This window comes from Myotis yumanensis, unplaced genomic scaffold (genome assembly GCF_028538775.1).
Source record: "Myotis yumanensis isolate MYYU_CA2020_CCGP unplaced genomic scaffold, mMyoYum1.0.hap1 SCAF_6, whole genome shotgun sequence".
Taxonomy (NCBI): Eukaryota; Metazoa; Chordata; class Mammalia; order Chiroptera; family Vespertilionidae; genus Myotis; species Myotis yumanensis.
In genome coordinates this window covers 36,613,892-36,626,290 of record NW_027223757.1, presented here as the reverse complement: position 1 = coordinate 36,626,290, position 12,399 = coordinate 36,613,892, and the positions used below count along the sequence as shown (strand labels likewise).

At 43.7% G+C, this 12,399-nt stretch overlaps 1 protein-coding gene across 3 annotated transcripts in view; it reads right to left on the bottom strand.

The window, feature by feature from the left end:
* Positions 1 to 12,399, bottom strand: part of METTL24 (methyltransferase like 24) — an 85,533-nt gene that overhangs the window by 53,738 nt on the left and 19,396 nt on the right. Inside the window, exon 2 of one of the 3 annotated variants that reach the window (XM_070417919.1) lies at positions 572 to 670. In XM_070417919.1, coding sequence (XP_070274020.1) covers positions 572 to 670 — 99 coding nt within the window. Of the gene's footprint in view, positions 1 to 245; positions 494 to 571; positions 671 to 12,399 lie in introns of those variants that run through there. The other 2 variants (XM_070417921.1, XM_070417920.1) reach the window with 2 other exon arrangements.

Genomic DNA, 12,399 nt, shown 5'->3' with positions numbered 1-12,399 from the left:
CATGAACACAGGCCAGTGCTCGGTAATGATTCAAAGGGCCCTGGAGAACAGAAAGCCTCTGAATTCATAAGCTTCTCCTTGGACTGCCTGCAGGAGTCCCCTCTGCTCTTTGGCCTGGCACGTCCCTGTCTGCCCAACGTCTATGGCAGAAAAGCAAGCAGGCGGATTCCCCCAGATAGAAAACGAAGCTTGAACCTCCTCCGGATGAGGGTTTTGTTTTGTGACACACTCGACTGCCTACTCACGGGCGCACATCTGTCTCTTCAAGTGGGTTTCCAAAGCCATTTTCTAAAGTGGATCCTTACAACACATCAGGATGAATCATGAAAATGTGTCAGGATGGCGATGCTCCTGGAAGGGAGAGGATGCTGACGGGCACAGAAGGCACCCTTATCTGCCTCTAAGAGAGTGGATACAAGCAAGCAGCGACACCCCAGAAACCATGTCCCTCTCAAGTCCCCATCAGGAGTCGTTGGAAACCTCCCCACCCCTCACCGACAAATCCTTCTTCAAAAGGGGCAATCAGTATCTTTTGCATCATCTCCAAACCCCCTTGCGCATGAAACACAACCTGGGTGGTGCTGATATATCTCAGGAACCTCGAGGCTTCTTCATCCAGGGACTGAGCAGGGCCTGCCCAAGGCTGCAGGTCTATGTGCCACCGGGAACCCTGCGAGAGAGAAAACAGAGGTCGTTGTGTAAGGAGGAGGAGTTTGGGGGTGGGGCGGGAAAGAATTAGAGTGTGAGAGGAGGCAACAAGGCTGCTCATCCTTCACGTAAAACCAAAACCAGCGGCTGCAAAGCAAGCCCGCCTGCACGCAGGGGGCAGGGAGCTGGTTGAGAGCTGCTGTCATTGAGACCACATCAGTCCCAGGGAGACAAATGAGGCCTGAGAAAGCCTAGCTAGCAGGCTGAGCAGAGACTGCAAAGACGTCCCCCTGGGACGCTGACTCTTCTGATCAAAGCAAACTCCACTTGACCCCATTGGGCTCTCTCAGCGTCAGCTTTGCATGACCCACCCTGATCCCATTCAGAAGAAACACTCCCCTGGTTTCCAAAGCTTAGTGCTTCTGAGATATGTGCCTCCCTATGGGCAAGTTTTGTTGTCTCAGCACCATGATGCCTGAAATCTTGCGTTTTGGCACCTTCCCCAGCACAGGGAGACAGAGGGTGACAGCAGGGAGGCTCGGTGGCGCCACCCAGTGTTCCAGACCTCCTGGCCTCTGGGACCTTGGACATGTGGGCAAGGAGGGGTCACCAGCAGGGCTGGAAGGGTAGCCTTCTAACACTGTGAGGCGGCCCCCACCTTTTAGCAGAGAACAGGTGGAGCTCCTGGAGCAGATGGCTAGAAATGAACCCTAAGATCCCTTTAGTAGCGTGGTGGGGTGGATGAAGGGCTGGGGGAAGGCAATGGTCTAGAAGAAACAAAAATGGGGACCCCTCCAGTCAACAGGAAGCAATAGTCATGAGTCCTTGCTAGAGTTCCAAATTCACCTCCTATGGTTCTTAACACCTGGAAACTTCCTGGAGGCTCACTTCCAAGGGGTGAGTACGGTGTGCGGGAAAAGGCTGGGGGGCTGGAGAGGCTCAGCTGTTGGCAGGGTGCATGTCTAGTGTCAGGAAAGACCTTGGGTGTCTTGGCACAGAGTGCAGAGCGCTTGGGATGGTCCCCTCAAATCCCTTTTATGGTGAGGAAGGAGGCAGGGAGGGTTCTGGGGACAAGATAAAGAGACCATCCATGTATATGCATTGTTCTCCAGTTAGGTACTGTTATGGTCTGAATGTTTGTGCCTTCCCCACCCCCAATTCATCAGTTGAAATCCTAATGCTCAATGCGATGGGGCCTGTAGGATGTGGTTAGGTCATGGGGGTGGAGCCCTCTTGAATGGGATTAATGCTCTTATAAAAGGGGCCCTATAGAGCCCCCAGCCGCTTCCACCATGTGAGGGCACAGCCAGGAGTAGGCATTACAGCCCTGAACTGAACCGTGGTGGCACGCTGGGCTTGGGCTGCCAGCCTCCAGAACTGTGAGCAATACATTTCTGTTGTACATAAAACCACCCAGACTGTGGCATTTTGTTACGGCAGCCTGAACAGACTAAACAGGTATTATGGCAGGAACTGTCTATCATCCAAAAAAGAAACATCTAAACAGGTTAGGCCTGAGATGCGTTAGTGCAGATGTGGTCTGTTGCTCCTAGCCATCTAGGTTGGGGTTAAACTAAAAGCAAGAAGTGGGGGAGCAAGCAGGTTAGTCGGGGTGAAGGCAGGTGTGTGGGCTTGGGGAAGAGGAGTACATTCTGGAATGAGGGTCTGAGATAAATGCAAATTCTTTGTAAGTGATAAAGGCTTGTTCCAGGTTAGGCATTGCTGACTCATTGCATGGAGTCCCTGGGGTCCACAGTATTACTGTCCAGACAGGTCTGCTCTGCCTCATGGTGGCTGAGCACCCTGCAGTCCTTAAAGAGCCTTCACCGATTTCCCACTGGCTGACTCTTTCTCAGGAATCCTTAAAGCAAAGCTGGTGTCGTGGGCATGCAACCTGCCTAGTCTTAGAGGCTCATGCTTGGCTTCAAGCGCTGCTGACACCCTCTTGAAATTCTTAATTTTTGAACAAGGGGCCTGCATTTTCATTTTGCACTAGGCCCTGCAAACTATGTACTCAGTTTGCCCTGAGGGGCACCTTTTCTAGAAAAACAGCATTTTCTTATAGCTGTGCTTGTTCAGAGAGAGTCTGAAAACATTAGCTCATATATCTTCCTAGTTAATGTCTTCTATCCCACCTATTTTTTTTTCTTCTGAATTTGTTTTTATTGGGATATAGGGGATGGGCCAGGAAATTCCACCCCCAGCCCCCATGTCTCCTTTTCCTTTTTCTGAATTAGATGTTGATTATCATTTGGTCAAAGCACGCCAGCCACTGGCCAACACCGATGTGAATAAAACCTCGACTCCCGCCAAAACCGGTTTGGCTCAGTGGATAGAGCGTCGGCCTGCGGACTGGAGGGTCCCAGGTTCGATTCCGGTCAAGGGCATGTACCTGGGTTGCGGGCACATCCCCAATGGGAGATGTGCAGGAGGCAGCTGGTCGATGTTTCTCTCTCATCGATGTTTCTAACTCTCTCTCTCTCTCGCTCCCTTCCTCTCTGTAAAAAATCAATAAAGTATATTTAAAAAAAAAAAAAAAAAAAAAAAACCTCGACTCCCCCAGGAGATGCTCACAGTCTGGTGGGGGAGGTGAATATGTACAAAATGACTTTGATAGGGGAATGCTGAAATGCTTGGGAGAGCTATTCTTTGCAGGAAACTATTTAATTATGAAATCATAAATGATAAGCACATTTAAATACAAATGCCTCCTAGTTTTGCTTGGTCACATTCTTTTTGCATAGAATGACAAAGAGTGACTTCCCAGGTTGCCACTGCTGTCCGCACAGCAGCCCAACGCTCTGGGGCCAGCCTGGTGAGGCCTGGGGTTTAAAGATTCCCATGGCATTGTTGTGGGCCTGCTCCCAAGTGCCCCTTGGCCCCTGAGCCTCTTGATGACAATGATAAAGTCAGTTCACCCATTATGGTTTTCCTCTAAATCAGGGTTTAGACTTTTGCAGGCCGTACAGTTTCTGTTGCAACTCCTCATCTCCAGTTGTAGCTCAAAAGCAGCCTTAGTAAGTCAACAAGTACTCATGGCTGTTTCCAATAAACTCCATTTACAGAAACGGGCAGCAGGCTGGACTTGGCCCACCAGGCTGTCGTTTTCCGACCCCTGCTCTATTTGATTACAATTTGGAGGTAGAGTGGTCTAGAAGAGAGTGTTTCCATTTTGAAATAAGGCAAAAGAGACAGATTAATTGAGAAGAACTTAATAGACTCTTTACAAAGGTGCAGGCAGGATTTAAGGACACCAAGAAGGAACAATGCAATAATATTTGTGGCAGGTAGCAACAGAGAGCCCTTATAAACCGTAAGAGCAAGGAGGGGGAGGAATTTTGGGAACCCAGAGAGGGAAACTATAGGGAGAAGGCACTTAATAGAGGAAAATAGAGGAACATAGCCAATCCTATCACATCCAATCCTATTACATACCCACCCCAACTGTCAAACCCAACAGAGAAGAGGAAGGCAGAGAAGAAGAAGGCTGTAGTTGGTCTACACGGGTCAGTCTCCAGGGTGCAGAACAGGAAGAGCAGGGTAACAGAGTGGATCTTGAGGGGTCAATGGAAGTTCTCCTGCACAGCATCCTATGGTGAACCAATATGGTGAACCTATGGCGTTACCGCGAGGATTCACAAATAGTATCCTTCTTGCAATCTGATATTTCTCATTTCCAACTGAGTGCTGGCCACGACACTGTAGCTGGAACAGTGAATAACTTAAGTTGGAAGATCTCAGGTGGGAATATAATGGAAACACACAGCAAAGAGATGCCCTCGGAAGTTTCTGCCTTACTGCTTTGGTTGAGCTGTTTAAAAAACATTTCACATAATGTTCTTATTGGAATCAGTCTGACAGTAATTTGTGATTATTTCCCCCAAGAAAACCACTAGCTTTTACCATCTCTTTCAATTATCATCTGTCTCAATTCTTAGCACACACATCAATATTTGTCCCTCAAAAAAAAATCCCACAAACAAAATTTTCTGAGCATCTTAAAACATCAATGGCCCGTGTTTAATAGAATAAGACAAAAAAAATACTTTTCTTTTAAAAATTTTATCTTTATGATTTTGTTAGAGTACGCAGTTTGACAGGCATGAACAGAACAGGAAAAATAGGCCAGGTACAGAATATCACCAGGGCAGAAAATCTCAGGTGCCTAGCAATGGGCAAAACTGTAAAATCAAGTAGGACCTTAATCACAGGATATAACCTTTCCTCCCCTAGCATGTCGCTGGTCATGTGGCTTAGACCCCCTGACCCTTCATATCACTAGTCATTCTGTTTAGACCCCTTTACAGGAGAAACAAGGGGGCTAGAGATTAGCCTCATAAGACTCCCATATAAAACCTTGCACAACCACTTCCTCAAGCATTGAGCCCTCAGGATAATGAGGTTCTGGTCAGCATCAAATAATCTTAGGAACAAAGCCTTGGGTCTATTGACCACAGAGACAGAGTTTTGGTCAAACTAGAGATAACATCTAGACTTCAGTTGTGTTTCAGCTCCAAGCCCCAAAAAAGCAGCAAAATCAGATAAAGGGATGCCATGGCTGATATCAAGACCAGATGTAATGACTAATGACCTCCTCCCCAGCACCAACCAATCAGTAAAGACCACAACTGTGAAGAGTCACACATGGAAATCTGATGAATATTCAATTGAGATCCTCCCCTGAGATCTCCCCTAAAATCCCCACCTTTGGAAGATCAAAATTCTTAAGATAAAGGACCCCAGTGCGCTCTCTCTCTCTCTCTCTCTCAAGCAAGCCCACACTTCTTTCCTTCTTCAGGGGAGCACTATGGAGCACATCCCCACCTTTCCCCCTCTTCTTCCCTCAGGGGCCTTATCTTTGCTTTCTTCTTCCTAAGCTCCAAGGGCCCTTCTTTTGCTCTGTAACTTGTTTCCTGAGTCCATGTAGTCCCCCTGGCTCACTTCTACTACCTCTGTGACTTCCCACATACATTTCTTATGTCTGAATTCTTGGCTTTGAATTCTTTCTTAGCCACACTCAAGAACTGAGGTCCAACACTCTAACTCCGTTGTTAACAAATTTATCCCAAATAATTTTCTAAACACAGGGTACACTATTGTCCATGTGCTCCAAATACCAAATGGCCAGAGCAATGCTACCCCCATCACTCCTGGAAGGTAGGGGATTTGCAGTCCTGTCTGTGCCTCTACTTCTTCTTCAGATGGTAAAGGAGCAGCTTAAGCAGAAGGTGGCTAAAGGTACTGTAATTTGGGGCTGGTCTGTCTGTCCCCAGCAGGCCTGAGCTCAAATGTCAAATGCAGCATATACAATGAGTTACCACCCAGAAGCCGCCATGTTTGTGAGCCCCTGCAGAAATGGACTCATTTCCAGTCCCAGATCCTGCCCCCCTATTCCACTCATACAGGGAGCCACTCTCCCAGCATGAACCAGCATCTCAAGGAAGACTGGGTCCCAGATTTCTGAGGAAAGGGAACCGGCTCTCCGACATCCCCAGAGGGGTCCCGGATTGCGAGAGGACACAGGCCTCTAGTAGAAATATATTAATTCAAGACCATAAACCCTAAACAAAACTGGTTACATTAAAAAATTATAGAAAAAAAGCAGACCCACCCATGAACTAGAAAAGAGAGCCATCAATACTGCCTTCTGCAAAAGATTGCTTTGTCTTGAAATTTGGAATAACAGATTTCTTCTTCACAGGCAGTTTCCTGCACACCCTTGAATGACCTCACATAGCCCACGCAGAAACTGTCAAACTAAGAACGGTATGACCACCAGTTATACAAGCAAGTTTTACACAAGCATCTTTTTTCTTTTTTTGTAAAAACAAATATAAAATAAGCCAAAGAAGGCTTCTAATGATCCCTTCCTCTGAGTTTTCAGTACCACAGTTCTTCAGGGATGAAACAGTATGATGAGTGATTGAAATGATCAGTTTCTTTATTGTGATGGCTAATTGGTAGAGTGTTTGTGATATTTTTATAAAGTTTTAATATTCCCACCTGCACATTCCTACATTTAGTAAGCTCCTGAAAAGGTTAAGAACCAGTAATTTCTGTTGGGAGAGATGGCTAATGACTGATCCTCTACATTATGGTTGTGCCCATAGGAAAAAATAAGGTTGTGAGTTCTTGACTCAAACTAAACGATACACTGAGCATGTGTTGATGCGTTGATGTTGGGGACGCCTAAGCTTCTTGGAGGAACAATCTCAAAATAAGCAAAATATATTTATTTTGAAATTTTGTTGCAATTTTGTGATAATTAAAAGCATCTGTTAGTGGGTAGGAAACAATGATTGAAAAAAATTGTTTATTCCTTTCTAGAAAAAGAAGGGAATTTGTGCCAGTTGTTAGGGGAGGAGGAGGCATAAAATAGTGCCTGGACAGAACATGAATCCGTTTGTGAGCATCAGCCACTACCTTTCTGGGAGACCCTTAGATCATCATGGTTCTTAGGTCTCTGTTCAAGTGTAACCAGTACTCAGAGAATCTCTGGGGTGGCAGCTCACATGCCTTCCCTTAGGCATTCTCATACAATTAGCCTTTTCCTCAGAGTCAGCCAGCTTCAAAAAAAAAGCAAGGATCAGTTATACATTTTGTTTAAACTTCAGGTTCCCCATGCACAAATTTCATTTAACAAATAAAGAATCTCAGTTTCAGCTCTGGGTAGGATGGGTAAGCACACCCCCACCCTGTGTCTCCCACTGAATGTAACAATAAAACCTGGACAGAATACATGGAGCAATTATTTGAAGAATCTGAAAAGTAAAAACTAGCAGGCACATTGGGGGGAAAGACTAGATTCAGAAAACCACTCAACTGGCTGTGAAGTCGCCATTGTCATTTTCTTACGGTATCCCACCTCCTGCCCCTACACGAGGCAGACTCACAAGGACACAGGCATTGGCACAGACTGAGAGCTCCAGCAGAAGCCCTCTTGTTCAGGCTACAGGAGGGAAGGGGTCTTCTAATACTAAGAGAGTGGGGAAAATGCCCCCATCTTTTCCTCTCCTTTATTTTTCTTTTTCTTTATGCTTTCATCCCAACTCCTAAGCAATCCCATTACAGTAATGGAAGTCACAACAGCAGCCATACGTACCTAAAACTCTGAGGAAAGGGAAATTTCCTCTCCAATTTGAAGCTCAAGAGGGCAAGGTGAACCCCCATGAGTATTTTCTGTCCCCTTTCTCCCAAAGCTTGGCCTTGGACTTGGCACAGTCAAGGGAAGTGTGTGACAAAGCATGGGGAAACTAAAGCCCAATCTTTCTAGCCAAAGGTTCAGAAAATGCAGGGAACCAGATAATACTGAGAAAATTGCAGAGAAGGAAAGCAACTCCACAAAGTGATTTCTGAAGTCCTGGGCTCAATAATATGATCCTCATTAATATTTCAAAGGCTTTGAGAACCGAGCTAATAGACAGACCTTTACCCAGGTGCCAGACCAATCAATCACTGGGTGGCATGAATGTGGGATGGAGTTGCAAAACATTGCAAACAGAACCAATACTGACATCACAATCCATAGAACTTGAGGCATGAACCGAACCAGGTCAATTTGCCTGTTAAAAGACATATATCAACTTTATGTATAGTATGGAAACACAACTCAGAATCCCATAATATAATATTCAAAATGTCCAGGATATAATCCAAAACTATTAAAAATGAAACCAAGATGAAGACTCAGGAAAATCCCAATTAGTGTGGGGAAAAGACAATAAACAGATACCAATACAGACATGACACAGATGTTGGAATTATCTGAAAAATCTTAAAAGCAACAATTTGAAAAATACTCCAAGAAGTAAGAGCACACACTCTTGAAACCAATGGAAAGATAAGAAGTCTCATCAAAGAAATAGGAGGTATAAAAGCCAAATGAAACTTTTAGAACTGAAAAATACAATAACCAGAATAAAAATCTCAGTGGGTGGACTCAATATCCAAATAGATATGACACGAAGAGTCAGTGAACATGAAGACGGGTCAATAGAAAGTATCTAATCTGAACAACAGAGAGAAAAAATGATTTGGGGGGGGGGGGGGGAATTAAGAGTCTCAGTGTCTCTAATATGCAGTCATTGGAATCCCAGAGGAGGAAGAGAGAAAAAATCAGTGCAGAAAAACACATTTAAACATATAATGGCCAAAAGATTTCCAAATTTGACAATAGACATAAACCTAAAGATTTAAGAATTTGAGCAAATCCCAAACAGAAAATTCAAAGAAATCCATGCCTATAAATGTGATAATAAAACTACTGAAAACTAAAGATAATAACATCAAAAAGAGCTGAGTCTCTATTAATCTTCTGACTGACCTGCTAGTGGGCCAGAGTCAAAATGGTTGGGTAGGAAAGGGCAGAGCCAGCCCAACCCACAGGGGGCCTCTTACCCTAAGGTTCCTTCCCTGTTAAGGGCAGGTCCCACCTCCCTAAGTCCACCTGCTATATGTCTTTGGCAGCAGACAGTGCTCATGCTGAAACCCAAATCCAGAGCAACACCTGAATCCTTCCCCCTTCCACCTACCATCTCTTCATCATTACAGAGTGTAGGCTGGGAGGCAAGGGACCAGAAATCAAATCAAATGCACTATAACTCAAGCAGGTCCTGATAACTTTTAGGAAGGATTAAATAAAAAAGAGAGAAAGACAAAGGATAGGGAGGAATAAACACTCAGCTCTAGATTCTCTAAAATTTTATGCCAAACCACAAGTCTCCCCAAGGGCTCTCTCACTGTGACCGAGGCTGCTGCTCACATCAGTACAGTTGTCCTTCATGGGCCTCTCAGCCTTAGAGCCTCTGGTGTGAGCATCTGTGGCACAATGTCCAGCAGAAAGCTTGTCAATGGTCAAGCTCAGTGTTGCTGAGCAGTTTTACAGGGAAAACATTCAGTTCTAAAAATGGCTGCATACAATGATGTATATACACATGAATGTATGTATTTCTCAGTTTTAAGTATGTATTCATTATTAATGAACTTTTCATCATTTTCATATTGTCCACATTTTATACTTCTATATATTGCTACCCTCTGGTCCTTTGGATTGTGATAGAGTATTTGGTAGCCTGAGTGAATCCTACTGGCCATTAGAGATAAGACTCTGGTTCTAGGACACTCCTCCCATGATTCTGTATTTATAGAACATTTTCTGCCTGAATGCACTGTGAGTTACAGTGCCTGACAAGTAGAAGCAGCCCAATAAATGTTTCTTTTCCGTCTGTGGGAAGCTGCCAGCAGTGTAAAATAAGGCAGAGAGCTGGCCAGACAGCTCTGGAACCAAAAGCACTTAAGCCTCCAACCTAAATGGAAGTAAAGATCTACCCTCTTTATCACTAAGTGGCCCTTTTCAGGAGCATGAAGCATTGCTGAAAGAAGCAGACCTTTTCGGAGGTCAGTTATTATTGGGTTTGCTGCGGTGTAACTCTCTGGACTCAGACTTCTTTCATGAGCGAGAGTGACAATCTCCAAAGTTAGAAGTGAAGCTGCCAAAGTGGCAGCTGACCCTGGCCCAGTCTTCTCCCCTCATTTTAGACAAGAAATAACAAAAGTAAAGGGGACAAATAGCGCAAATAAACACAGTAGATCCAAGCTGATAAAAAATGTTGACCACATTTCCGAATTGTATGAGAAAGGGGGACTAACATTCATTGCATTAAAGAAAAACAAACTTCCTTCCTCTCACATGGAAGGACTTAAAAAGCAAACAGGAGATAGTACCCAGAAGACAAACTAGCTTTAAATTTACTTATTTTGTACCTGTAGAGAATCACTGTATTCAAAGAAAACGTATGGATAATCTGCCAACTCCTTTATATTAGAATTGAAGAAAATGAAGCTCAGAGGGGTGAAATGACATACCAGAGTCACACAGGTGAGAGGAAGCAAGGCTGTGTCTCAGATCCAGACCTCCAGGCTGCTAGTCCCATACTTGTTCTGCTACACCATGATCCCTCCCACCCAGGCCTTGGAGTTTCATCTTTCCCATACATAATTTTCCTTTTAATAGATATTACATGCCCAATAGCAACTTCAGAAGGGATTCCCAGGTAAAAACCACAACAGCTGTCTTGCACTGATACATTTACGAACTTCTTTATATATATGATAGAGAACACACTAAAGCGTTCACCAGAGGCTCTGAAAATGTCATGGATGATGAAACGTCAATGAGTTTAAGAAGAGGATTAGAATGTGACAGGGGAAAGGATTCAGGCCTTTCCGATAAATGGCAATGGTATGTCTCAGTGGGCACGAGGTCAACCTTAGTCCTTGAATGACAGCAAGAAGCTGAGATCTTCCCCCACTCCTAACCCCCACTGGATGTAGCATTAGCAAGATATAAAGGTTTATTATTTAATCCACTGAAATTCTGAGGACATTTGTTACTGCAGCATAACCCAGCCTATCTTGACTGATACGGGTACCTCAAAGGCACTGGATAAAAGATGGTTATCATTATTTATGAGCGTATCCCCACAGAACCTTCCCAATGCCATACCATCAGGGACTGAATGGTAGGACAGAACAGACCATTGGTCATGGAGATTCTCCTTTAGGGGAAAAAAAAGAGTTATAACCAAAGACAATCCACAGTGAAGATAAGACTCAGAGAAGTGAGAAATGCTCAGATAAAGACTATAGGACACTCTGATTACAAAACAAACCCTACTCTAATCTGCTTCCTAATGCATCCTGCCCCTAACTTACTGTGCCAGGCTTTTTTCTCTCCCATCCAGAATTATCTTAACCACTAATCAGTTCAAATTCCACACTTTATTCAGAGTGCAGTTCTAGTCCCACGTACTTCCCCCAAATATCCCAATCACTCAAGCCTCTATGATGCGCAAAATAAACTATGCAAAGCAGGTGCTTCACAATTATTGCTTGTACTTCTCATTTTATACTTGAGCAAATGTTTGGTAAAATCTGTTTCAAGTGTGTCAATCTTGTTTCTCTCACCAGACTACAAGCCTTGTGAGGACACCATGTGTTTTACTTGTTTTAAAGTCCCCCACAGAAATGACTCCAAGAGACATTTTTATATTGACTTAAATGCCAGAGAGGAAAGAACATGATATAATTCTTGGGATTGAGGACAATTTTTTTATTACTCTGGAAAAAAGTGGGGAAATTCACTAGCTGACCTTTTTAGTCATACTTTAATCTAGCTAAATATAAATACTCTTTATTTATTTAGGTGGGAATAAATTATTATAAACTCTAAATGTCTTTGATCCAGCTTTGTTCAAATTAAAATAATAAAATAAAACCAGAGTTGACGAGCAATTTAGCAGGCGCCCTGAGAGATTCTAAGAAAGCGTTGTTAAGAATTTCAAACATTTCATTAAAAATTAACATTTGTTTTGATAGATTTAAAAAATCTAGCAATTAGAAAATGTAAGCTAAATCTGTATGCTAGTATATTCTATACCTTGAAATTGTGAAGTTAGGTTTACCCAAATCTATTTGTGAAGATGAGCACAGAGCTTTTCTGTAAAATGAAAGTTTGTTTTCATAATTCCAAAGACTGTTGGCATGTAACCTTGAAACTATAAATGTCTGTTAATGTAAATTCTGTTAAATGCAGAAAAACTAATTGTTCAGGTAAAGGTGAGAACAATGTTTTCCATGGAGGGCTGATCCCATAAAGCCTTGCTCTGACCCAGTTCTAATCACTCAACCTGCACAACGCTGTGCAGATTCCCTTAAAGGTGAGTCAATGCATTTCTCCTTGTAGGGATTTAT